Source organism: Colletotrichum chrysophilum (assembly GCF_026319265.1).
Source record: "Colletotrichum chrysophilum strain AFK26 chromosome Unknown scaffold_133, whole genome shotgun sequence".
NCBI classification, from domain to species: Eukaryota; Fungi; Ascomycota; class Sordariomycetes; order Glomerellales; family Glomerellaceae; genus Colletotrichum; species Colletotrichum chrysophilum.
Window position 1 is genome coordinate 49,645 of NW_026517420.1, and position 23,074 is coordinate 72,718.

At 52.3% G+C, this 23,074-nt stretch overlaps 8 protein-coding genes across 8 annotated transcripts; 5 read left to right on the plus strand and 3 right to left on the minus strand.

Moving 5' to 3' along the window:
- Positions 1 to 384: 384 nt before the first annotated feature.
- COL26b_011215 (uncharacterized protein) lies at positions 385 to 1,464 on the plus strand (the record flags this gene model as incomplete). Its single annotated transcript, XM_053183887.1, has 1 exon — positions 385 to 1,464. The coding sequence occupies one exon, from the start codon at positions 385 to 387 to the stop codon at positions 1,462 to 1,464; it is 1,080 nt and encodes a 359-aa protein (XP_053032162.1).
- Positions 1,465 to 3,823: 2,359 nt separating this feature from the next.
- COL26b_011216 (uncharacterized protein) lies at positions 3,824 to 4,171 on the plus strand (the record flags this gene model as incomplete). The annotated part of the gene is made up of 2 exons (XM_053183888.1): positions 3,824 to 3,985; positions 4,085 to 4,171. 2 exons carry the CDS (start codon positions 3,824 to 3,826, stop codon positions 4,169 to 4,171), a joined length of 249 nt encoding a protein of 82 aa, XP_053032163.1.
- Positions 4,172 to 4,764: 593 nt separating this feature from the next.
- Positions 4,765 to 5,955, minus strand: COL26b_011217 (uncharacterized protein; the record flags this gene model as incomplete). The annotated part of the gene is made up of 1 exon (XM_053183889.1): positions 4,765 to 5,955. The coding sequence occupies one exon, from the start codon at positions 5,953 to 5,955 to the stop codon at positions 4,765 to 4,767; it is 1,191 nt and encodes a 396-aa protein (XP_053032164.1).
- A 4,020-nt stretch (positions 5,956 to 9,975) lies between these two features.
- Positions 9,976 to 12,540, plus strand: COL26b_011218 (uncharacterized protein; the record flags this gene model as incomplete). The annotated part of the gene is made up of 15 exons (XM_053183890.1): positions 9,976 to 10,218; positions 10,278 to 10,439; positions 10,505 to 10,612; positions 10,662 to 10,735; positions 10,788 to 10,898; positions 10,955 to 11,024; positions 11,082 to 11,124; positions 11,179 to 11,269; positions 11,322 to 11,452; positions 11,513 to 11,918; positions 11,968 to 12,039; positions 12,092 to 12,138; positions 12,193 to 12,266; positions 12,322 to 12,452; positions 12,516 to 12,540. 15 exons carry the CDS (start codon positions 9,976 to 9,978, stop codon positions 12,538 to 12,540), a joined length of 1,788 nt encoding a protein of 595 aa, XP_053032165.1.
- A 1,560-nt stretch (positions 12,541 to 14,100) lies between these two features.
- Positions 14,101 to 14,523, plus strand: COL26b_011219 (uncharacterized protein; the record flags this gene model as incomplete). The annotated part of the gene is made up of 2 exons (XM_053183891.1): positions 14,101 to 14,159; positions 14,298 to 14,523. 2 exons carry the CDS (start codon positions 14,101 to 14,103, stop codon positions 14,521 to 14,523), a joined length of 285 nt encoding a protein of 94 aa, XP_053032166.1.
- A 412-nt stretch (positions 14,524 to 14,935) lies between these two features.
- On the minus strand, positions 14,936 to 16,099 carry COL26b_011220 (uncharacterized protein; the record flags this gene model as incomplete). The annotated part of the gene is made up of 1 exon (XM_053183892.1): positions 14,936 to 16,099. One exon carries the CDS (start codon positions 16,097 to 16,099, stop codon positions 14,936 to 14,938), a length of 1,164 nt encoding a protein of 387 aa, XP_053032167.1.
- A 1,560-nt stretch (positions 16,100 to 17,659) lies between these two features.
- Positions 17,660 to 18,764, plus strand: COL26b_011221 (uncharacterized protein; the record flags this gene model as incomplete). The annotated part of the gene is made up of 4 exons (XM_053183893.1): positions 17,660 to 17,724; positions 18,156 to 18,230; positions 18,283 to 18,687; positions 18,749 to 18,764. 4 exons carry the CDS (start codon positions 17,660 to 17,662, stop codon positions 18,762 to 18,764), a joined length of 561 nt encoding a protein of 186 aa, XP_053032168.1.
- Positions 18,765 to 19,181: 417 nt separating this feature from the next.
- Positions 19,182 to 23,073, minus strand: COL26b_011222 (uncharacterized protein; the record flags this gene model as incomplete). Its single annotated transcript, XM_053183894.1, has 3 exons — positions 19,182 to 19,914; positions 19,972 to 22,588; positions 22,728 to 23,073. The coding sequence occupies 3 exons, from the start codon at positions 23,071 to 23,073 to the stop codon at positions 19,182 to 19,184; spliced, it is 3,696 nt and encodes a 1,231-aa protein (XP_053032169.1).
- Between the last annotated feature and the right edge of the window lies 1 nt (position 23,074).

Genomic DNA, 23,074 nt, shown 5'->3' on the forward strand with positions numbered 1-23,074 from the left:
AGAATCTGGAGGAAAGGCCCACTTTTGCACTCGGAGCTTCCGAGGCCGATGCCGGCCACGCCACGGCGATTCTTCCGGCGAAAATTTGCGTCGAAAAGAGCCAAACCAGAAAAGCCGCGCTCAGGACTCTGACATCATCGCCCCCATTCAAACATCCATCATCAACAGTGACTCCCCGTAAATTTCAAATCTCCGACCTCATCCGCCTGACACCTGCAAACGTCGAATCTTCCCCGCAACCGATTTCCTGCAACTGAGCCACATTCTTCAAAGCCCCTGCAGGATCACCGCTGCGCTGCAACTCGACCCGCTTGGCGTCGACTCACCTTGCCTACCTCACCTCATCTCATCTTCAACCTCCCATCATCGACGCGCAAATCAATCATGGACGGACCATACGCTCACGAACTAACCGTCGCCATCGCGGCCATCCAGCATGCTGCAACACTCAGCCGACGCGTCCTGGTCGCCTCCGACAAGGGCGTCGTGACAAAAGAAGACCTCAGCCCCGTCACCGTCGCCGACTTCGCCATCCAGGCCCTCCTCACATCAACCCTGCACGCCGCATTCCCCGGCGACAAGTTCGTCGGCGAAGAGTCCGCGGCCGACCTCCGCGAGAACCCGGAGCTCCTCAAGTCGGTGTGGGCGCTCCTGCAGCAGGTCGCGAGCGAGAGGGAGCCCGACTCTCTGTGCAAACTGCCTGAGTCGCCTGAGCAGATGTGCGAGATGATCGACTGGTGCGGCCTGGGAGACCCGTCGCCGACGGGGAGGTTCTGGGTGTTTGACCCCATCGACGGTACCAAGACCTTCGTCAGAGGCGAGCTCTACGCCATCAATGTGTGTCTTATGGAGGATGGCAAGCAGAGCGTCGGCATCGTCGGCCTCCCGATGCTGGCGGCGGACGCGAAAGCACCCATCAACAACGACAGCATCGACCCCACCAGCACAGGCAGCATCATGTTCGCCGTCAGGGGCCACGGCACCTACATCCGCGCGTTGCCCGGGCCGCTGGACCTCCAGCCGACGAAGATCCCCCGCCACGCGGACGGCGACAACCACCCCCTGGTCTCAGTCACTTGTATCGACGGCTCCGACTCGGCGGTACCGGGGATCCACAAGAAGGTCGCCGAGCGCCTCGGGGTATCGTACCCCGGCAACGACTTGCTCGGCTGGGTGTTGCGGTGGGCGGTGCTCGGCTTGGGGCAGGCGAACTGCACGTTCTGGGCGTACAGGAGGCGCGACCGTCTGGCGAAGATTTGGGATCACGCCGGTGCCATGTTGCTGTTCGAAGAGGTCGGCGGAAAGGTCACGGATGTCGACGGAAACCCGGTGAACTTGGTTGCTGGCCGTAAGATGGTGGCCAACTATGGCTTTATCGCGGCGCCACTGGCGGTTCATGAGAAGGTGAGGACCGCCGTGAGGGAAACCCTAGAGGCTGAGGGTCACGCCCATCTCCTGGGTTAGATATACGGCTGCCTTTGACCAATGTTTCATTTGCTTTAGCGCTTAGAGTAACGAGTATCAGACGACACATGAATTATCCAAAAGGGTAACAGGGCTTACTATTAGAAACTTATACTAGAGTCGTAAGAGAACTGATTATATCAAGACAAAATAACCAGCAAAAGGGGTCACAGACTTCCTTAAACATACGTGTGATAGTTGGTTTCATCGGACCGCTAGCCAACCAGCCGCATTGGCACGCACCTCCCACTTTGCAGTTCGAAGGATTGTGAGAACGGTAGGTTGATCGGAGAGAGGTCCTTTTCTCTTTGCTCATAATCAAAGCATTGAGACTTTAGTCTTTCTGTTACCAATCCAGCCGAGCTGCCCTTCACCGGTTCAAACTTCCCAAGATAAAGACATGACGTCCTATGCATACTTGATACAGTGATGCAAAGCGAATTCAGCCACGGTGACATCGAAGACTACTCTGTCGGAATCCTCCTCGGGTTGGGAATCATTTAATCCCCCAATCACCCCGCGGTCCCTACTCTACGGCGCCTGAAAGTGACAGCCACCTGTGTAAGTCCAAACCCATACCCTTCCTGGGCCGGACGATCGATTCTATGTCTGAGTTCGTAGTGGATTCTTCCGCCTCAAATCTGAAGCCAGAACGAACATTCTGAGGAGCACGCCCCTCACTATTATTTCGGTTGGCGAGACTGCAGCCCAACCCGTTCATCCATTGCCATTGGCGTTTCCTTGCCAGCCGGTCCTGCTTCTGGCACGTCCACGTCAATATCTGCAGCCACTTCTTCCGAGCCGTAATTCGAGCCTACCGCTTTTGGGACCGTCGGCGATAGTCAAGATACTCCTTGCATAAAGAGTGACGCCGGGTGCCGTGCACTACGAGTGAAGCATGGTATACTGAAAAAGCTCCTAATTACGCGTGATCCTCCGGGAAGGTGTAGTAATGTGAGACAAAGACAATCCTCGAGAGGGAATTTATAATGTAGTAGGTATGGTAGGTCAGTCTGGAAAAGATAGTGTGAGACGGGCTGTTGTTAGAGGATGAGATCATGAGGTAAAGAGTATTAGAAGGGAAGGAAGATATTAGTTTTGATGAAGTCAAAAACGAGCTGAGTCAACTTGCTTTGCCTTAGTCTGCTGTTTGTATTAACAACACAGTAGCTCAAACGGCATACCTTGCTGGAGTCGGCGGTTGGGTTGCTTCAGCAATCGCTTCTGTTCATAAGCATCGGGCGTGGAGCTATGAAGCACACCTGTTGCATGAGTCCAGAAACCACATCTCACTTTCTAAAGAATATCCGGACCTAGAGTACTGATAGCACAATTATAGGCATTACTTACTATGCGACAATCTGATGAAAGCGCACAATCTTTGAGCAAAGGCTTTGGGCAAAAAGCTATGACCGTTCTGGTACGAAAGCGATACCGAGACTTTCTGAAACTGGAGCAAGAATTCCCACTGCGCCACAGATTGAACATGCCAATCTAGTCGCCGTGCATTCGTTGTCCAGCATAAAAGTTTCACAGGCATCATGGATGGGTAATTGTCGGCCACTGCCCGGCCCGTCGTCACCTATCTTAAGACCGAACCGAACTGGCGGAAGAATATAAACTTTGATGTTGGAACAGCAGAGGTAATTGCCTAGATTACCTCGACTTGGCAACCCGAGTCATTACACGGAAAACTAAACACCAGCAGGTACGGGCATTTCCGACGCATCCGACTAGACGGCATCCTAGCTTTTTGCGCCCTACGTGGAAAGTTTACGGCGTATTGAGCGTCGATCTGCCCCCTTATCAGCCCCGTATCTATATTGCGCATCCGTAAGGAGCACAGATCACAGCACAACTCGTTCTGGGAGGAAGATGAACTTGTCTTTTGTCAAAGTGAGTTCGCCGCGATTGCAGCATACCAACGTACAATGGCAACATAGCTATAGAGCTTGATGACTGAATAATATTTACTTTGCAAACCTAAATCAAATGCCTTATTTTCTACCAAGCGTCTGACGGAATTCACTGCCCAAAAGCGATCTTTGGGCAACTCGCCCCGGCTAAACTGAATGTCTCCTGTTCCTGCGGAGTCGCGATGTGGGTTCCCTTAGAAACTCAAAGTAATTAAACTGAACCGACAAGGCTGAGCAGTCCCCCTTTGATCGTACTTCGGGTTGAATCAAACTACCGACATGCACGATTTCGGGAGTTTCTTCGGACTAGGCGGACGGCTTGTAGACTATAAGTATCCAAATCATCTGCTGTCGATTAGATGCTGAAATCTTGTTGTCAACCTCACTCTACATCACCAACTTCCACACAGTCCTTCAAAATACCCACACAACAACTCGCCACCATGCAGTTCTTCACCCAGATCCTCCTCCTGGCCTGCGTCACCACCGGCCTGGCCAGCGTAGCTCAGAGCCCCAACGGCATGCTCAACGTCATCGAGACCCGTCAGATGCAGTGCATCAAGAGCAACTGCGGCGGTGTCGGCGCGGCTTGCGCTGGTGCCTGGGTAAGTTATTTCACGGGGTTGAATGAAATTCAACCCAGCTCCTTTATTACTCGGCTCCGAGCCTGTGGTGTAGTATGAGCACTGGCTAACTTTCGACAGTGCTGTGTTCGTTACAACAGCGATGGCTGCAAGTGCATTGCTCCCGGCGACATCTCCGAAAACGGTGAATCTTGCCCCAAGGCATAGATGGGTTGAGGGATTCAGGTGAAGAGAGGCTTTAGCTGTGAGGGGTAGACAACTACACAGATGAATACCACTTATTTCGTCGTTGATCCAAACGTGCTCCTTTTGGTCCCACGTGGAATGACGGACCACGACAACGCTTCGGCCCCAACAAGCCCGGCATCATGATGACAGTAACACTGTGCAGGACAAATGGCTGAGATTCATGTTGAGAAAGTTTCGTAGCCCACTCTGTAACAGATTTCGCAACGGGGGAAAAAGCCATTGAAGCACTTCTGCTATCGATTCGTCTAGTAAGGGGAACGGGTCAAAGTTATCAAAAACGCGATTCCTATGGAAATTCAGACTGCTGACTGAACCATCTGTGCCTAGGTAGCTAAAAAGAACGGGTATTTCCCAATGACTCCTCATAAAGAAAAGCAAACCCTGACGCCGCACTTTGCGGCTTAATAACCGCGGCTTATAACCTGTTCCATGGCCTTTCACCCTATAAAAACTCCGATGGTCTTCCGTAAGACTCCGTCAAAAAGCAGTATGAAAACCCCCATCGGCCCAAGCTAAAAATGAAAGAAGTCGTATCGCAACCAAGTTTTCGTTCAGAAGTACTCTGAGACCCTGGTGTAGTCGTTGCGCTGGGCGATGCTGGGGATCTCGCGCAGGTCCTCCAACGGGGTCTGGTTGGGGAGACGAACGAGCTTGAACTGCTCGAAGAGCCCATTGTGCGTGTTCTTCTTAGTTCCAGACCAAGTGACGCGGTAGAGACCGTCGTAGCGCATGCCGCAGAGAGGAGCCCAAACGGAAAACTTCTTCTTATCAGAGGAGGCCTTGCGGAGAACGCGAACGGGTCTGCCGTTCATCTGTGAAACGTGAAGAGCAGTGGTTCCGTTGGAACGCGGGGGGCATTGAGTTGGGTTCTTGTGCTCGAGGGACCGAGAGCCGGAGTAGTACAGGACGTCTCCGTTGTCGACGTCAATCTCATCGTAGGTTCCGCTGACAATAACAGAGTAGGCGCCTTGGTCCTTGCGGCCGTGGATACCGGCCTCGGAGGAGCCATGTGCGCCGACGAAGAGGGCGCGAATCTGGGAGGCGAACCAGTCGCCGACGGTGAGGCCGTTGTGACCGATAACCGCAGCTTCGCGCTTCTCGTCCAAGTAGTCCGGGTTGAGACACTGAGTCTTGCCTTTCATGCCAGTGAGTGCGACACCGTGCATGATGCCCCTTCGGCCCCAGACTGGGTGGGCGGGAGCAGGCTTGCGAATGGGGTATTTGCCGTCACTGTCCGCATTGTAAGCTCCGGTGAGAGAGCGACGAGTATTGACTACGGCCGTGGTCTCGTTGTCGCTGGCCGGCGGAGTCAGGGCAAGCACATCCGCCCTCTGGGCCCAATCATAGAGATCCTGGGCGCGACGCTTGTCCTCATCAGAGAAGTAGCGTTGCTGAACAGACTTCTCAGGATCGCATACAATCTTCAGACCACTAGTCAGACGTTGATGGGCCGTGTCGACGGAGCAAAGCTCGCGGGGAAGGGCATTCGGGAAGGCTTGCTTGCAAGCCTCGACGTAGTTGAAATAGTCTGCGAATTCCTGCTTCTTCTCGACCACGCGAGGGGTGGACTCATCGAGAGCCTGAGGTCTCTTGGACCAGATTGCGAGAAGGCCGAGGACGTTTTTGTTGACCCAGGCGAAGTACTTTCCAGGAGTGCGTTGCCGGGGAGGAGTGGGTACAGTCTGGGTGGAAGGTGCAGGTGGAGGGCCGGTGCCTTCCTCGACTGGAGCGACTGCAGCCATCGTTACCCTTGGATTTATCTAATTCAAAAAAGGTTAGTAATCGAACTCGGTGGAGGTGAAGTCGATGGTTCATACCGAGTGAATGCTTGTGAAATTCGTTGAAATTGTGGCGGTGACGCTGTCGGTTTCTCGGCAGGGTGTCCGTCGGTTGACCAGCCGCACCTAGTTGGTGTCGTGAGGAAATAACCAGTCAATAACTAAGGCTAGCAGTATAGCCAAGCCTATGCAACATTTCCCAGCCCGTCAAAGCTGGTGTCGCAACTTGAGGCAGGCTGACGGTCTGTGAGTGAGGGAAGTGTGTTGTTGAGGGGTTAAGCATGGACAGTTGACGCGCGGGGTGGAAGGTGAGGTCGGTGGTTGCAGAGTTGCAGCGTTGGTGGTCTGTGCAACGGTCTTCCGTCGAAAATCAGCCAATCATGTTGCACAGGCCAGGCGCAACTACCCCACTAACAACAACTCAGATCGAACAGGAAGGAACGCCGTAGTTGATAACTGCCATTCGCTCCTTCCGCTCAGATAACCCGAAACTTTATCAGATCGCAACGTGCAGTTGCCATTTGGAGATTACGTATATCAGGTAGGGCCTTTGCTTTGGATGACTAAACAACCTTTGTTGACCAGCATATTCTGCGTCAACTTACATCCTTCAATAGGAAGAAAGACTCCACTGCGGATATGGCAAAACTAAAGAGATGGCGGATTGGAGGCAACTAACGCGACGACAGTGGTCATTTGAGTTGCACAATTCCAACCCACGAAGAAAATTGGCATATTGGGCACACTTGATGGAAAGAATCGACAGGTTCCGTTATTGATTTTCGGGGAAATGACTCTGCGATCTTGGATCTGGAAATCAGATGCCTAATTTGATGCATGTACAGCCGTTGTTCATTATCTTGGTCGCGTTGCGCTCGTCGTCGCGGAATCTAGCTCATGTGGTGTCGACCCATCAAGTTCATACGTTGGTAGAGGCGAACCATCCATCTCGACTCGCGACGGTTGAGCTGACATCTCGCTGGGCATCTGATACGTGTGCTTGCCAGTACTTGGGTCGCCATACGCCCAACCTCCTTGGTTGCTTCCATCCGGCCCGGTTGCTGCGGTCTTGGAGCCCCGCTTGCGCCTCCAGACAAAGAAGATGGCGGCCAGGATCAGGCCCATGCCGGCCACCCCTCCGACGACTGCTCCAGCTACGGCACCGCCTGAGATCCCACCCGAATCTTCGTTTCCCGCCGAAGCCGTACCCGTCGATGAAGCAGCCGTCCCGGTGTTGATCGTCGTTGCCGTGCTCGAAACCACTGAAGATCCCGTTGCTGTTGTCGCCAAAGTTGACGTCGCCGTCACAGAGCATGACGAGGTGCTCACGGCATCAGCCCACGAAATGTTCGCAGGTAGCGCGGTCGCTGTCGTTGACGTGCACAGTAGGGCGATGCCTTGGCTGTTGTCGCGGTATGTACCATTGAAGCCGTCCATGCAGCACCACCCTCCATTATCCAGCTTGCCGTTTACACCCCAAAGTTTCCATGATGAGTCGGGGCACTGGCGATTCTTTCGCAAAAGCTCGCCGCTGGGATGGATCGGCGCACCTGAGGGTACTCGAGAGCTAGGGACCTGCAGTCTTCCGGGTCTGCACCGGGTAAAGCGCGTCAGCTTCCAATCAACGGCCACAATGAACAAAGTTGGGGGGGGCAACTACATACCTTTGCAGCAATAATTACCGACATAGTCGCCATCTCCAGTGCATGTGTATCCGGAAGGACAGCACCGAGGTTGCGCGCCTGTTCCGCACTCGACCGGCGCGCTCGGCGGGCAGGACCCCGGAGCCCGGAGAGCCCAGCCGCCTTCGTAGCTGCATTCCTGGCCGAGCGCTACTGACACGCTGAAGAGCGCCACCAACAGGCTTCGGGCTTGGGTTCGGACCGGAATCATGGTGCTCGCGGGTCAACGGCAAAGGCGTGAAAATTTCATCTGAGGTCAAGAAGGGAGAATCTTGAGCTAGCGACGCGAGCGCGGAAGAAGACAAAAGTCTTGCTCAAGAAAACCTCGTAAACACGCGAAGCCCAGGGTCTACCTCAAGCAGGCATCAGTCCACCGTCGCAGGGAATCAGCCCTGTGGCCGCACACGAGGCGAAGCTGGCTGAAACCCTCACTGAGGTGCGTGGTTCGTCAATTGGGCGGGCTCGCCCGTCCAACCGCGCCATAGAAGCGACACGATTTCTTTTTACGTGCTGCCAAGCGCTGTGAAATTGCAGTGCACTGCCTGAAAATACCCTGTTTTCCGTCCTGTCGTGCAGCACAGATGGGGAAAATAAGCGTAGCTGAAGAAGCTAAGCTGTGCTAGCGTCTCGGCAAGCCGAACAAGAATCACAGCCACACAGCGTGTAGGGCGCTTATTCTTCTCATGGAAATCTGTCGCGAGGTTTGTGGCTTTCGATGACGACCGGAAATCGACGGTGATGGATGTGAGGGAGTGCAGATACGTCGTGAAGAGAAGAAGAAGCCATGAAAGCTAATTGCAATCCTACACAAGTAACAACTGACTTCATAGGCGGGATTGTCGCTTTACGGGGTCCCTGTTGCCCAGAGATGGATACCCGTTTTAATGGATGCATGGGACTTTTGTGTCTCCTCTCGCCCCATTCGACGGAGTCTGGGGTAACTCCGTTGCAAACATGTTTGGCCCAAGTTCATGAAGTCGAAAAGATCTCGAGCGTCTTCTCTGTTTGGCTGCTCAGCTCCTGACTTGGCAGTGCTAGGTTTGCAACAGTGGTCAGATAAAATATTCGGAGAAACCTGGCAACCCAACATGTCTGTACGAGCTCCCTCGACCAGCATGACCATGTGATATTGCTCTGCGAATGTTCATGGGCTAAATAGGGAGTTTACGCGAACAATGTCTTGAGCTTCATTCATTGAAAGCGGTTAGATGTAGTACTCCAGATACGGCTAATCGAGACTTTTGATATACCGAGGGCTTTTGGAATTGTGAATTGACTGAAAGTTATAAGCCATGCCATTTGTTCAGGGCTAAATAGCCAAGATAGCTCCGCGCAGGCTCCGGCCACCACCCCGAATCTTTATGACCCACTTCGTTCGTACCGGTCATGGCGGCCCCGAGTGTGGGGTGTTGCTCTCGGCCCCGGCGGTCGGCATGCCCCGCAGTATCAAAGCTGCAGCGATTCTAAGCAGGTTACCCGTGAATACTGCCGGCCGGGACGGATTCTTCAACCGAGTGGAGAGGGTGTGGCCAGGCCGGCGCGGAGGGTAAGCTGCCTGCTTAAATATGTAATGCGGGGGTTCGACCTCCAGCACGCCATCGAAACAAATGATGGTGAATCAATGGCGTGCGCTGCAAGCGAATGGCGCAACACACCAAAGTGGACGAACCGTAACATCGGCCCCAGTGTTCAACTCTTCCGCACATTGCGTTCTAGACAACCGCGAACCTGGCTCGGTTTCGCGTCAAAGGCAATGGACAAGAAGAAGAAATAGCGGCTCAGGTTTAGGTTAAGCTTAGAGAAAAGCTCCGATAGAGCTGGCGCGCGTCTCGAAATCAAGCAGTAAATAGCGTGGTCCCCTGCCGTTACATTCTGTCAGTATACACAACTCTCAGCGCTCATCGTAGCTCTCTGATCCCAAGTTTTGGATCTCCTCGGAAGACGATCTGTTCAGGGGTTCTACCTGGGTAAGCAACATGCCGTCACCCCCTGTGGGGGGGCATCGTTTTACCAAAGGGGCAAAAATCGGGGTATGGCCGCTGTTTCCTGCCTATGGACGGTCGCTATTACCCATCACGCCTTTGAGGTTCCCTCCATGTATGCCGTTTGGCTAAGAAATGCGGCGACCGGTAGCCTGGTTCTGTCACCAGGGGGGTTCGGGCGGCGACCGAAGCTGGTGTGGAAAGAGATTTTAATGCTTCCCTCTTAAATAGATAGGGGAATCGCTTGCGTAGGTAGATGTTTGCTTTTGCTGCCCGTTGTGTCGGCTCGACTTCGTTCCTTCTTCGAGTTGCCGTCCAAAATGTCTGCCCAGCAGCAACCGACCAACAAGCCCTCGCCCGCAGGGTCCATCACGTCTTCGGACCACGCGGGCGCAGACTCCAAGACCGGCACCGGCAAGGATGTCCGAGACGCAGTTCCCCCGACCGCCTCGGCTTTGGCTACACAGCAGACTCAGCGCATGGAAGCCGCGCTCGGCGACGCTATCCTTCGCTTCTTGAGAATCCGGAAGGGCCCCAAAGCGGAAGAATACGACCTTGACGCCGTAGGTCATCTTCACGGTACATCAACATCTGAACGTTTAGCTGATCTGCAGCATCAAAGATTGCGACACAACCGAGCATCTGGGATTCCGAGAATTTGGAAGAGTACAAGGAGGCTTACATCCACCCGCAATGGGAGAACAAGGAGGCTTTCGACCCCTCATTCCGCTGGACCTGGAGAGAAGAGCGGCAAGTGCGACGCAAGGTTGATTGGAAGATTATGGTGAGTTTTGACGAGCATCGCACAATGCCTTTGGTGAACGCGACTGACTGACTTGCAACACTCAGGTCTGGTGTTGCGTCATGTTTGCTGCTTTGAACATTGACAGAAACAACATCAACAACGCCGTTTCTGATGACATGCTCCCTGATCTTGGCCTCACTCGCGGTGACTACGTGAGTACATCCGCCAATGTTTCGGGTCCCTTACAATGTTAACACAAAGAAGAACCTTGGCCAAACCATCTCCCGAGTCGGTTTCCTTGTTGCCGAGCTTCCATCCCAGTTGATCTCCAAGCGGTTCGTCAATATGGGCCTACAAGTAAATATGAAGCCCATCTGACCTCAATAGTATCGGCCCGGATCTGTGGATCCCAATCCAGATCTGTCTTTTCAGTACCGTTTCCGGCCTGCAATTCTTCCTGAAGGGACGGGCGTCATTTCTTGCCACCAGATATCTGATGTAGGTTATGTTGTACCTGGTTCTGCATGACACTTTTTTGACTCGGACGAATCTAGCGCTACCTTCCAAGGTGGCTTCATCCCTGACACAATTCTGTATCTTAGCTATTGGTACACGGGCACGTCTGTGAGTAACTCCAGTAGATGGCAAAGCTTTACGGGCTTTTCGCTTACTCTAACTTAGCTTCCGATTCGCCTAGCCTGGTTTTGGATGTCTTCCCAAATTGGTAAGTGGTGCAACCAAGGACACGGTTCAGTTCAGCAGCTCACATTCTCTGCAGTTGACATTGGTGTGGGTTTTGCCGCGGTCGGTCTTCTGTCTATGAGAGGTATCTTGGGCTACGAAGGCTGGAGATGGATGTTCCTCATTGAGTGAGTTGTTCTGCTTCGAACCACCGAGTCCTGTACTAACTCTTGACTTCAGGGGCTGCTTTACGTTCAGTGTTGGACTGCTCTCATTCTTCCTGATGCCGCAATGTCCCGCCCGAACGAGGAGCTGGTGGAACCCCAAGGGCTACTTCAAGGAAAAGGAAGTTAAGATCATTGTCAACTCCGGTGAGCATCCCACGTGCTTCAACTTTACCCAGAACTGCATCTAACCTCAGTATCACACAGTCATTCGTGATGACCCCCAGAAGGGAGGTATGTACAACCGACAGGGCCTGTCCGTCAGGCAGATCTGGGAGTGCTCCAAGGACTACGATATGTGGCCGCTGTACGCCCTTGGCCTGCTCTTCGGCTTGCCCAAGTATCCGGTCAACCAATACCTCACTTTATCCTTCCGCGGTCTCGGTTTCAACGTCATCCAGACCAACCTGCTTTCGATCCCGAACATCGTTGGTTCCAGTATTACCATGCTGCTCATTACTGCTTTGAGTGAGCTGGTGAACAATCGGAGTTTTGTGTCGATGGCCGAAGATGCTTGGTTGTTGCCTTGCTTTGTGGCGTTGATCGCGTTGCCGGACCCCATCAGCCCATGGGCATACTTCGCGATCGCCACAGTTTTACTCTCATTCCCCTAGTGAGTGCTGGATTGGCTGATAAAGGCTGCATGAGCTAACAAGGCCTAGCACCCACCCCATTCAAGTGGCTTGGACAAGTAGAAACGCAGGTTCGGTGCAGAACAGAACGGTGTCTGCCTCGTATGTCTCTCCTTTCTCTTTTGAAGTCGTCGCTTCGCTGACCCATCCTTAGCCTTTACAATATGTGGGTGCAAGTCTCGGGCATGATCGGAGCGAACAGTGAGTCTTAATTGTCACCCGCGTGACGGCAGGAGATTAACCTTAGCCACCAAGTCTATCAATCCAATGATGCTCCGCGGTACTTTAAGGCAAACAAGGGCCTTTTGGTTATCTGCATCTGGATGTGTGTAAGTCATCTCCACCCCTACGCTTGGTAAGATTAGGTGCTCAGGTTGTTTGCAGGTTGTTCAATACCCATTCACATTCTTTTACTACCGATGGAGAAACAACCAAAAGGCCAAGGTTTGGGACGCTATGTCCCCAGAAGAGCAACACAACTACAGGACCAACACGACGGATGTCGGGAACAAAAGGTGAGCTACCTCCCGCTTGCACCTTGAACTTTGACTGAATAATGTTGCTAACGCGTTACCCAGGCTCGACTTCCGCTTTGCAACGTAGACTCCGAAATTCTACTGTTGTATATCTCGGCGGCGAACCGACAGTGTTCGTCTCTTGTCTTATCGCAGTCTTGGATTCATAGACGGCCAAAGAAGAAAGAAGCGCGCGGTCTATGGTCTTCCCCATATAGAATCAAAATGTCTTTCATTGTCTGACGAACAAGTCCATTTCACGAGTTATGAACGGGGACATTTGCCCCGGGATTATTGTCAACCTATGCCGTAAGCTGATCCTTGCCAGCTGTGTCTCATTCCTTCAACCGAGCCGGCGGGATGAGTGATCCATGGTAAAATCACAGACGCAGGCGCCAATTATTGAAGTCTTGTTATTGTAACGCGCGCGTCAAGATTAACTCCTCACTGAAACTCTCTTGCCCCTTCTCCAGGTGGGACAGCCCTTGCTTGGCTGCTCAGCTGAATCTTTAAGGCTTTGAAACAGGGGCGGTTGGGGTAGCACCAGCACCACTGCAAGGTGTCCGCGTGTAACCGCAGCCCTGTAAAGTCAGTTTGATGTCCCCGTAACTCTAATAACGTATGGTGATATTCCGACAGACCCGCGAAAAAAGAAGGCTTTTCGAAGATTCCACCCGGGATTCTTGCGGATACGTCTTGCGGGGGCCTGCTAACCGATGGCTTGGAATGAACTCGTCAAGGGTAACTGATTCTCAGTTGATCTGTTTGAATTAGCTCTCTTCTTATCGGGTGCTCGTGTGGCTCGTATTCAAGGTGATCTCACCGTTGCACTTCTTTCCCACTAAGTGTGCACATTTGCGTACACAAGTGCACTCATCCAGCTTCCGCGCTCTCCTGTTGAGCGCTTGAACGAGGCTTTCCGTATGCGCTCGGCTCCAAGTTGAGGTGACTTGAGATGTCAAGAGAATAGCTTTTGCCGTGCAAGTCTCCTCCATATTGCTTGCCAAGGCCCTGGGATGGGTGTGTTGAGGCTTAGCTGGCCTCCATAGGGCAGGAGCCTCTGGAGCATTCCGAAGTGCCAAGTCCGCTCATGCCGTGCGGGAGGCTCCGCTGCTCCTATCTTCGGGCTGCTGCAAGGTAGCAAAAACAATGCAACGGAATGGTTCAGCAGGCAAAATAGGCTGCCCCTGTCAAAGACAGGATTTGCAGATTTCCGCTCGTGAGCGACCGGCTCAAGCCAAGCGAAATCTGGAGTCATGAACCCTGTATGTCGACTGTCGTCCCATTGTGACACATGCCATAAAGCATTTCTGATGGTTGCGCGGTAAGCTTAGTTTGGCACTAGGTTTCGCAGGGATGTTGGGGTCTGCCACCGAGAGTGTCGTACTCCTCGGGGTCAGCGATGGATGCTACGCAGCAAAACAACGAGTACCCATCGCCAAGATGTTTGGAGAGCAATGTTACGATAATCATGGAGAGATGGTAAACAGGCCATGTTCATTTGCCAGTATAAAGCGTGGTCGAACCCGCGGCGACTATCTTATAGACTGCTTCCATCCCAGCGACAACTTTCTCATTCTTCTAACCAACCAGACTTCTTATTCTTCTTCAATCTGCTGCGCAGAAACTTTCAATCCAATTTTTCATAATGAAGTTCTTCTCCATCATCATCTCTGCTTGCGCCGCTGGCGTCCTCGCACAAAACGGGTATGTAAAGGTGGTCGGCCGCGCTGTGCCTCCTTTTTCGATTGCGTTTGAAGTCTGCGGGTTCCTTGGCTTTCTGTGGCATATAGAACAAAAAAGCCTTTGCCAAAACCACAAGCTAACCCAACTTTTCTCCAACAGCTGCGGCTTCCCCGATGGACCGGATTGCAAGTCCCTCGGCAAAGGCGCCAACGGTCTCGAACAATTCGCCGATCCCGATGGATGTTGTCTGTTGCCCCTTCGTTGCGGCAACGGAGATGGTGGCGAGAGATGCGAGCGCGTGAGCGGCGCTAGTGCGGGCAACACCGGTAACAACACCAACACTGGCAAGAAGACCAGGAAGAACAACGGAAAGAGAAGACTCTAGGCAACCAGCATACTGGAGCGACAAATAAACCAACAAGCTCAGAAACAGAGCTGATGGTGTCGCACAAGCACCTCATGAACAACTCAGACAGTCTCTCTTTCCTAGATAATTCAAAGTGATAGGTCGAAGGGACTTTTAAAATCAACTTTTTCTACGTCGCCAAGGACCTGAACTTCAAATATAACATATACCACCCGTGATGGAATTGTTTATTTGCCAATTAGTCTCTATAGGTCTCCCTTTGAAGTTGTAATACTATAGCCTGTCTATTTCCTGGGCTATTTCTTCGCTTCCAAATACAATTCATACTCGCAGCTTGAGAATAAGAAAGGCGCAACTCCTTTGAGGTCTGACTCAAACAAAGGCTGGCTTGCATAGTACTGGGGACATGTTAGCATGTGCTTGTTGAGAATTAGAAAGAGAGCTTTCTCACCTCGAATGTGCCGTTCGAGCTCAGACTACCAGTCTGGACAGTCCACTCGTATAGAAGGGCATTGTCGTTCTTGCGGACCTCGGCAAACGTGTCCGTCATGAGCTTGTAACCATCCAGAGCAGCTTTCAGATATTTGTCCCCTGTGATGTAACCGAGACGCACACTCTTAAGCAAGCCATAGACGAACATGGAAGAGCCTGAGCTCTCGATGTAGTTGCCCCACTGGCCCTCAGTGCCGGGAGTCATAACCAGCCACCATCCCTTGGTCTTCTTGTCCTGCGCTGCGACAATGGCATCGGCGACGGACTGCAGGTACTTCAGCAAGCGCTCACGACCTGCATGGTTCTCTGGGAAGAGTTCCAGGGTATCAACCAGGGCCATGATGTACCAACCGACTGCACGACCCCACACATGCGGGGAGGCACCGGTCTCGGGGTCAGCCCAGATAGCCTTCTTGCTCCAATCAAAACCATGAAGCGGGAGACCATTGGTGCGCTCACGCTCGGAGATGGTTCCGGCGTCAATGAGGTCGTACTGAAGGGCAATGTCGTCCCAGGCTGTGGAATTATCGGCATCAAATTCATGGGTCCAGCGAGCATAGTACACATCTAACATGTAGATGCCATCCAGCCACATCTGATCGATGTAAACGGGGTACCTATGGTAGAATCCTCCGGTGGGCGTGCGACCAGTGCGATCGATCTGGTTGCGAAGAGTCTGAGCAGCTATCTTGTATATCTCGTTCCCAGTGAACTTGTACAAGTCGAGGAACGTGTGGCCGAAACGAATGTCGTCAATGGAGTTGCTGTTGTTATACAGAAGGATCTCTCCATTCCATGCCGGATATAGAATGACATCTGCATAGTGCTTGACATAGTTGTAGTACTTCTCATCGCCGGTTCGGTTGTATGCCAGAAGAATGCCGGAGTAGTATGCTGAAACGGTATAGGCGAAGGTGGGTTCAACGCCGTGCTTGATCTGGGAATCGGCCATCCACGTAAGGTATCGGGTCTCCCCTTTGAACTTGGATGTCTTGATCTTCTCGTCCGGTGGAACTGTGAACCATCCACTTGGAAGGGAAACGGAAGCGGCTGCGAAGGTGGCGCCCGCCAACGCAGTCGTGACAAGAGTTGAGACCTTCATCTTAAAGGTGGACTGCAGGCTTGATACTGCTGCGAAGTTCTCCGATAGACACGATGGGGTGCTTGCCGTTCTATGAAAAAGTTGCCTACTTGTACCTTCGCTTATTTATACAAGTTTCCAGCCATGTCAAGCTACCTCGACAGAACTCGTCAATCTCGTGAAGTCGCAGCCGACAAGGTTCCCCTCACTGACCCAAGATCGGCCAAGACCCTGCGGTCAGTCTTCTTCTGCTTATCCGACGCATTGTCTTGAGCTGCAGCTGCGTGTTCCATTGTATGTCTGCCGTATGCTTGAACTAGTAGAGAAGACATCATCCTACGCCGAGTACCGAGCAGCTTCATGCTGTTCCACAGGGACGGAAAAGCAGACCCTGGCTTAGACTGCGGGGTCCAGGGTCGGTCTTTGCGGGGAAGCCATTGCGGGAGCTACTCACGACGGGGAACTCAATGAGCTTACCTTGATGCTTATTTGCACCCTAGAGCTCACTGAGAAACTTTCCTTCGTGAAGTTTGTACCTTTTTTGAACGACATACCACTTTATCAACGCATTGATAGCTGGCTCGCCTTATGGAACGGACGAAACACTGTAACATCCGTGGATACTGCAGCCGATTCTTCCATGTCGGCATTCAAATCTGTCTGCGAGTAATCACGGATGCCGGCACAGCGCAGCTGCAGTCAAACGAGAGCGGGAGGTGAGTGCCAGTCGAAAGTGCGGCTGTTCCCAAAAGCCCGTCAAAAGCTTCCTAATCTCTGTGATCGACTCCCTGGAACAATTTATACACCAATCAGCGCTTTATCCCGGATTGGAAGATCAGGCCCTATCTGGCGGGCGAATCGATTTATTTCCCTCGGTTGTTTGTTAGACCGGACTGACTGCGTCAGATCCTTGGCACCATGTCCAATGTGACTGGGCAGCGACGCCTTTCATATGAAAAGCCCTGCAGCATCGCCATTTTGCCAAGACAATGACCTGAGCCGTTGGACACCGCCGAATGGTACTTTGAACTTATCCGCCCAGCAGGTGATGCGTTGAAATCGGGTCTTTTCCGCGTCAATCGATGAAAACGTTGGCTCCACGTACGTCCAAAAATGTACCCATTTTGTGTCGCTAGCAAAATCTTCAGGTTATAAAAGTATGCTAAGCCCTGCTGGTTTTTGAATGGCTGTTCAGATCAGCCAAATAATTAATGTAGACAGATTCTTCGGAAGCCTATGGTGTCGCGCTGTCATCTATTCAGCCATATGCATCAGGCCATTTTCCACAGAAGTTCTTCAAGCATGTCATTGTGAAATCAAGGCTCTGTTCTGAATATCTTTCTTACGGTCAGTTCCATGAAGGTGTAATTACGACCTCCGTGTTCGCTTCCGAAGCTCCGACCAAATGCCGGTTTGATGGGTCTTGCCGGCGATTGCCGGGAACGGGCAAATCCGCCGGCCATGATTAAGCATGGGATACTCGGTCGAAGTCTTTCTGAAAGCCTGCGCACATTCTCCGCAACAACGGCACTCTTCATTATCAACTTTGCAGTCTAGAATTGTCGGTATCAATTCTTCAAAATGAGTGAAACCAGGAAGATCTATCAGCCCATTCACCCATCTGTCCGCGAGAAGCTGGACCCCGAGTATGTTGCTCTCCATGACAGCATCATCCAATTCATAGAGCCTTCAGAAGCCCAGCCATGGGATCCATCTTCACGCTATAATCCGAATCCTCTTGCGCATACCATGCAGACGCTATCTCGAGTTGGTAAAACCTGGGATGAGGAACTCGGTGGCGGCATTCAAGTCCGCGTGTTTGTGCCTGAAGGCGAAGCGCCCCCAGGAAGATGGCCATGCTTAGTGTGGCTGCACGGAGGTGGTTGGGTCAACGGGGGATTAGACAGTGAGAATGGATTCTTGACGCATGTTTGCAAACGTGAGCTCCCGTTCTGAAGATGCGAGGCAGGTGTTAACAAAACGTAGACGTCAGATGCGTGGTTGTCACCATCAATTATCGCCATGCCCCCGAGCACGTCTATCCCGCCGCTGTAGATGATTGTCTGACTGGACTTAGATGGGTGGTTCAGCCTGCTAATGCATCGCGTCTCAATATCAACACCTCTCTTCTGACAATCGGCGGTCTTTCGGCGTAAGTGAACCATCGTGTGATCCTGTCCTCATTCTGTTACTGATAGTAACAGCGGTGGGGGCCTTGCTGCTGTTCTCACAATGAAAGCCTCTCTAGAGAACGTGCCACCAGCCCCCATTTCTCAAATTCTCATATGTCCTGTCATTGACAGTACTGCCACAGTAGAGACTGTGTGGTCCTCTTCCAAGCAGGTTCCCTGGCTTACGCCTGGACGAATGACTTGGTACCAAAACCTCTACTTCCCGAACCATGAAGACAAGAAAAACTGGGACGCATCGCCATGCTTTGCACCCAAAGACATTGTGGCACGAAGCCCAAAGACCTGGATTGCTATTGCCGAGATCGACCTCCTAGCGCCCGAAGGTCTCAAGTACGCAGAGCAACTAAAGGATGCCGGTGTCGAGGTCGAAACCAAGGTTTACATAGGAGCCACGCACTCAGTGCTGATTCTTTCAGGGTAAGATGTGAAAGCTCAAACGTTCTCTCCAGTTACTGAAACTTTCCACAGCGTACACCAGATCAGCCAGCAGTTAGTTCATGATGCATGCAGAACGCTTGCCGATGGTTTCGGTTCAACATATGATCCGTTATCGGCCCCCATTTGTTCTCAGGCTTGATAGTAAGATTGGGTTATCATTGGATCATCCATAGTCTTGGAGTTTTACCAATCACGACTTCAGTGTGAACTTGTCATTCGTTTTTAGCCTCAGACCGGTTTGCAGACAAATCCAAGTAACTCGACGACTTTGAGGGGCTTAGTTGTGTGGGTCAAGATGAAATCGTCGAGGCTGAGAGGGGGAGAACAAGTTCCGATGTGTAGCTGTCCTGAGTTACCAGAAGGAGAATTGAAATTTATGATTGAAAACCAGTTCCATCTAGTCGTGTTTAATATTTTTAAAAAGGAAACCAGGAAATGGTGTCAACAAATCCCACCCAACCCATAGATCATTATCATCGCCCGTGCGTCTCAGCTGCCAACAATAACGTCTTCAACTCCGCAAATCGTACCGGCTTCGGCATAAACACATCAATACCCACAGATTCGGCGTTCCTTCTTGCGTCAGCGCTCGCAAGACCCGTCAGCGCGATAACATTCGTCGGCGGTTGCATCCGGTGTTCGCGCTCAAACTCCCTGATATACCTGGTTGCTTCAAATCCATTGAGTATCGGCATGCTGATGTCCATGAGGATGAAGTCGAACCGACGCGGTCTCTCGTATTCGGGTGCGTCTTCTGAAATGTGGACGCCCGAAGCTTCTTTGAACCTGTCAACCGCTTCTTGTCCGTTTTCTGCCTCCTCGTACGAGTAGCCACACTTCTTCATGAACATCACCAGAAGCTTCAGGTTGATCTTATTGTCGTCCACCAGCAAGACGTGCAGCTTGCTGTCTTTGCGCTCCTTCAAGTCGGTCCCGCCAATTTCCTTTACTTGCACCGTGCCTAGCGATTTGCTGATTGCACGAGACGAAACTAGCTCCTCTTTGACTTCTTCAGGAGGCTGGTCATAGTGTACAATGACTCTGTCGTCTGGTTGTGGTGTGCCCATCCGGAGTTCCTTGATCGTTGGCTCCATGTCGGCATTTGATGCGGTGACCGAGATACTCTCTCCATTTGGTGCCTTTGCAGCAGCTTCTGCTCTCTTCAAACAGTTGCTAAAGACTTTGGCTAGCTTTCGTGGACCACAACTGTATCGAAATCAGCGTCATATTCTTAAGGCAATGAGAATGAAGAGCTTGACTTACGGTTGTGGTATCACCTCAACGATCTGAGACATCTGGCCCAAGACCTTTGTATGTTTATGAGAAATCTGAACCGCTTCTTCCGCATTTTGGCAGACAATAATGATCGGAACCTTTCGTGCTGAGGGCGTTTGATGGTCGCGGAATCGCTTTTCAAGTACCTCAATAGGAGGTGGTTCACAGTAAACGAACATGTCGGCGTCTGATACGTTTTTGTTGGTTTCTTTGTCCACCTTCATTCCAAACCAATTTGAACAAGTGTTGAAAAGCACCTCGTTAATCTTGGAAACTTGTCGAGTGACAGACGCTGGCTGTGGTGTGGTGTATCCGTTCAAGAGCACAAGCTTCTTGCCTTTTGTTTGTTCCGCGACCGATCGAATGGCCTCATCAGGTTGATGAGCTGCTGGATCAGAAACAGGTGCGAGCCGGAGATGCACGTCAACCTCTGTTCCCCTGCCTTGCTCAGATTTGACTTCTAGAGTGCCGCCAAGAGAGTCCACAATCTGCTTGACGATGCTCAGTCCAAGGCCGGTACCAGGCTGGAATGAGTCTTCCTGGCTAAAGGGAATAAACAGACGGTTTTGCTGGAAATCGTCACTTATGCCCTTGCCAGTATCTGCAACCCTGATCAGAGCATTGACCTTGGACCCATCTGACCTGGCTTGACCGGTAAGAGAAACAAGCACAAATCCTGACGTGGTATACTTTAGAGCATTGCCAAAGAGATTCATAATGATCCTGCGGAGAGCGCCTGGTTGCGTCTTAACCATCCATGAAGTCTTCGGACAGATGTCAACCAACACCGAGACAGGCCCGTCGGCTCCCGGAGCTTGGTACTTGCCAATCTCGATGGGTCCTCCGAGTTGACCTGCAGTTGCTTTTGTTGATCCCAGCGCGGCTGCGCCCGCAAGTTTCTTGAATGAGTGGCCTGCCGCAATAGCGTCGACAACTTCCTCAACAAGAACACCGAGATCTACGACTGCCGTCATGCTTAGACTCTCAAGAGAGTCAGAAGACAGGACGACGGGCCTGTTTTGCCTTGCGCTTTTCCTCATTTGCGCACGTCCCAATCGATTGATTTTGCTGTAGTCGAGAACATGGTTCAGAGTATCGAGGAGCGTCTTGCCGCAAGTAGAGATGGAGTTTACGAGGCCCGCTTGGTATGTATCTGTATCGGAGTCCTTGAGAAGTTCTGCTGAGCCTAGAATTCCATGAAGAGGGCTGCGCAGCTCGTGACTCATGCTGGCAATGAATGTCGTCTTTGCGGCTTCGTTCTTCTGTGTGTTGATACGTCCAACTTGAGTCATTATGCTGTTGCTGAAAGCTCGCAGATAGGAGAGGTCTTGGTCGAGGTTCATCATACGCCCAGTGACTGACGTCCACAAGAAGCAACCTCCAGCAAATCTGTCTTCGCTGTAGTCGAAAAGAGGGACGAAGACCACAGACTTTGCGCCGGGAATTTTCTTGAGAAGCTCTTCGTGGTCCATCCTGATTTTTCGGCGCCTGTTTCCTTCTCCGGTTTTCTCGCCTGCCTGGGGCCCTGTTCTGATGAGCTCTCGGTCGCTTGCACTATCATCTTCTGAGGAAACACCAGCTCCAGTCTCAGTGAAGGACAACGTTTTCCCCATGGGGAACATGGAAAAGTACTTTTCGAGTGTTCCGAGTGAAAGAGGAGGACCCTGCTCCATGCCAGCGCGTGTCTGCTCATCAGTGATGGAGTAGGACAGGATTTTACAAGGCCTCGCCGCGGGTGATGTGTCGGAGTCAGAGCTGTCGAGTCCCACGCCTTCAGAGCCTGAAGTGACTGGTAGCGACTGCTCGTCCTCGTCGGACGACTTTGATCCTCCCATCCTCATGGCCTTGCTCAGCTGTCTGGAGGTTGTGGTTGTGGCACCCAGAAAGACGACACCGTCAGCGAGCGTCGAGCGTCGCAAGATGTCAGCCGCACGGTGGTAGAGGTTCGATATACTATCAGGCTTCTGCTTGTTAAATTGCTTGAAGTTGTTCCTCGGCGGCGATTGTGGTGGAGAGTTCGGCGCTGCCTGTCGTAGGCGCGTCGGCAGGGATGATCGAGGGGATCCGGATCCACGAAAGTAAACATTGGCTGTCGAAAGAGGGCGCTTCGAAGAGCTGAGCGCCATCTCGGGAGGGCGAATCGTCGTTGGGTTCGGGGATACATCGTCCTTGGCCAAAATGTTGTCGTCGTTCAAAGTGAAGCAATCCTCAACGAAAGCCGCCAATCCCCGAACGATACGCTCACCCTTGAAGCGATCCACACGGTCCCTTGCCCATTCTAGGTGCTCCATCACAGTCTGGGCAATGCCCTGCATGAACTTGATCTCTTCGATTGTGAGTCCATCATGAGGGCGCTCATCCGACACAGCAAAGGAGCCGATTCTGTGTCCGTTTCGGGAGAAAATTGGCACGCCGGCATAAAATCGAACACCAGGCTCCGACAGAACATACGGACGGGTTGCGAAGCGTGAATCGTAGCGGCAGTCGGAGACGATGAGGCCTGGGACGGTGTACGGCCGATCCTTCGGGGAGTCTATCGCGGTGCAGGTGTTTATGAGGGAATGCTCGCAGACAGCATCCGGGCGGGATAGGATGGTTGCGCCGACTGTTTGAAGTTTTCATGGTCAGCATGACGGCACCGCAAGAGTAGGTTCCATCCCACGACTCTGCAAAGCCGAGGGCAACCCTTGGCACAGGCGACATAATGGCTACTTGGAGCCGTCTCCTGGAGAGAGTCTACATACGCCATAGGTCGCTGTTCGTGCTGTTCACCGGTTCTTCCGCAGCCTCGCTGTCAAGCTCTCCCAGCTGGATGTTTCGAGTGGCCTCGGAAAGGATGGTCTGAGTGGTAGAGTCAATCAGCGACACCATGGCACGCCTGACGTCGAGCTTGAGGACGGCCAGCTGGGAGAAGGCCGTGAGAGTCCTGTCCGGCGACGCCTTGGCCTGGTAGCCTGTGCTCTGCAGGTCAGGCGCCGCGATACTGTCGACATTGGTGGCGACGTTGAGAGAAGAACCCTGGGCGACCTGCCAGCTCTGGAGGTAGCGCTGAACCTCCCGCTCGCGCTGAGCCTCGGTGGAGGTTGACATC